Genomic DNA, 2,488 nt, shown 5'->3' with positions numbered 1-2,488 from the left:
AATTTAGAAAGTGCTACCTGGAGCCTCTTCTGCTGGGCTCATCTTGGCTCTAATTGATTCGGACTTGCACACGTGGGGTTAAACTAAGAGATATTCCCAAAATTGACACTCAGAGAGAAAAACAACCATCATGTTTTTTCTTAGAATAAAATATCTCCTTTAGCTCGTTCCCACTTACCCGCTCTAAGCTCCTTGACCTGGCTGTAGATCTCTCAGGACCTAGGTTCATCCTGGGAGCCTGTGAATCTGGCTCCTGTCTGAATGGAAATAACAGGCAGGGGCCGTGCAAATTCAGTAGTTACCCAAGTGCAAGACTCAGCAGCCCCCCTGGTCTTCCCAGCCCCCTGCAGTCATGAGCTCTGATGCAGAGATGGCCATTTTTGGAGAAGCAGCTCCCTACCTCCGGAAACCAGAGAAGGAGAGAATCGAGGCGCAAAATCGCCCATTCGATTCTAAGAAAGCCTGCTTCGCAGTGGATGATAAAGAAATGTACGTGAAAGGTACGATCCAGAGCAGGGAAAATGACAAAGTCACAGTCAAGACCCTGGACGACCGGGTAAGTGTTGATTTTGTCTTTGATAATGTGGGCGTCCTTGTTTGCCTTTGGAGTGGACGATTAGAAACTGCATGCTGGTCCACAGCAACTTGAAGTCTGAACAGAACGTGTGAATAGTTTGTCTGTTGTGCAGCGAAGTAGCAGGTGAAAGCTGCTATTGCTTGCACCTTTGCTCCTGCCTCTTTCCTACTCCTAGGACTTGGGCTTTCAGGGGTTTTGTGGTGTTTGATTTGGAGGAAAGCGGCAGGTGAGGGTGGGAGAGGTTGGACTGTTTAAGGGAGACGGTGATGCTGTTTCCTTCAGGATGGGCTGAACAAATATAGTTCTCTGGGCTGCAGAGTGATTCTTTCAGAGGAAGCTCAGGATGCACTGCCTCGTTTAACGCAGAAAATTACTGTGTGCTGTTCAGTGCTTACTGCACATCCACCAGGTCTAGGTCACAGTGTTGGCTCCTTTGCAAATACAGGAAATCTCAACACCTGCTTTCCCTAAGTTTACCATCTAGTGTAAGCATCACGGTGTACACGGCAGGTACGTATCTCAGTTCACAAATTCAGGCATGTGAGACAGATCTTTCTTTCATTTTTATTATTGAACTTAGCCTCTGATTTCAGTCCCTTTTCACTGGGCTGGAGAATGATTTTTTCAGTTACTCTTGGGGTCCCCACAATCCCAGCATTGTATCAGCTTTTCAGAACCTTACACAGTACCCACACTGGGTACCCACTCCTCTCTGGGTGATCTGTTCATAAAAAAGTCCCAGTCCCTAAAGGTTCAGGATACAGAGAATTTTCTATCTCCCCTTCTGCTACCCTGGGTGTCCCTGTCTAGTCTAGGGAGGTGGGGGAGGAGGGCCTCCCTTCCTCAAGAAACTTGGTCTATACCAGCAAATCCCTTTCCTTTTGCCTTTTCTATAAAATCCTTGAAGCTCTCCTAAGGACTTAGGCTTTTAGAAAACAAAATCCAGAAAGTCTTTAAGGTTCTTTCTCTTTTCTGTCCTATTTTCTACCTCTCCTGAGTGATGGAGTAGAAGGCCAGCTGTATGCTTGAAAGGGGGGTAGAGGCAGGCAAAACACCAAGAGGAGAAAAATTAAGTAACAGTCTCAAAATATTATTATCCATGAACCATGATGCAAATCCAAATGTTTTAACTATTAGAGCAGAAGTACAAAGAATTATAGGAGCCTTGAAGCCACAGGAGAGAGAGGAAACAGGGCATGGAAGAGCTGGCACTTGAGATGAGGTTTGCAATTTTCTAAATAAAATTTCAGTGAAGATATTCTAGTCGGAGGAACCCACATGAGCAGGAGTACTTAGGTGGAATTGCAAAGAACACAGGGAGCAGTTCTAACCTGCCAACCTTGGCCTCATCGCAGTACTCACAGCAAACAGGGTTCACAGCCTGGCCTGGCCTTGGCTACCTAAGCCCCTTCTGGCCACCCTGAGGGCCGAAGGGCTCTGAGGCTCCGCACACCTGTAACCTGGTCCTGGTGCACATCCCGGTGCACACTGCTGCAGGATGACTGGGGACAGCAGACTAGAACGGGTTATGGAGTTTGACCAGAATCAGATTCATCAAAAACAATTATGTGTGGATCACCTCAGGGCCTGGAAATTGTCCATAAGGTTATCCATCGTGATGGGGTAACTGCTACACAGTATCTCACTAGCCCGACCACTCCGGAACAGTGGAGTGTGGATCGCTGTCTCTCCCGTTCAACTTCTGCTTTTCTGCCCAACACCCAGACGCTCACTCTGAACAGTGACCAGGTGTTCCCCATGAACCCCCCCAAATTTGACAAGATCGAGGACATGGCCATGATGACTCACCTGCATGAGCCTGCTGTGCTGTACAACCTCAAAGAGCGCTACGCAGCCTGGATGATCTATGTGAGTGCCCTTCAACTTCTCTTTTTATTCTGTTTATTTCTC

The 2,488-nt window shown here is 47.4% G+C and overlaps 1 protein-coding gene across 1 annotated transcript in view; it reads left to right on the top strand.

Annotated features, from left to right (window-relative positions):
• The first annotated feature begins 352 nt into the window (after nt 1–352).
• MYH13 (myosin, heavy chain 13, skeletal muscle) overlaps nt 353–2,488 on the top strand; it is an 84,731-nt gene continuing 82,595 nt past the window's right edge. The window contains exons 1-2 of the mRNA XM_012653924.1: nt 353–556; nt 2,303–2,446. Of these exons, the coding sequence (XP_012509378.1) occupies nt 353–556; nt 2,303–2,446 (348 nt within the window). The remainder of the gene's footprint in view (nt 557–2,302; nt 2,447–2,488) is intronic.

The sequence above is a fragment of the Propithecus coquereli genome, unplaced genomic scaffold (genome assembly GCF_000956105.1).
Source record: "Propithecus coquereli isolate 6110/MARCELLA unplaced genomic scaffold, Pcoq_1.0 Scaffold435, whole genome shotgun sequence".
NCBI classification, from domain to species: domain Eukaryota; kingdom Metazoa; phylum Chordata; class Mammalia; order Primates; family Indriidae; genus Propithecus; species Propithecus coquereli.
Note: the sequence above shows the minus strand (reverse complement) of the source record. Positions and strands in the feature narration are given on the sequence as shown.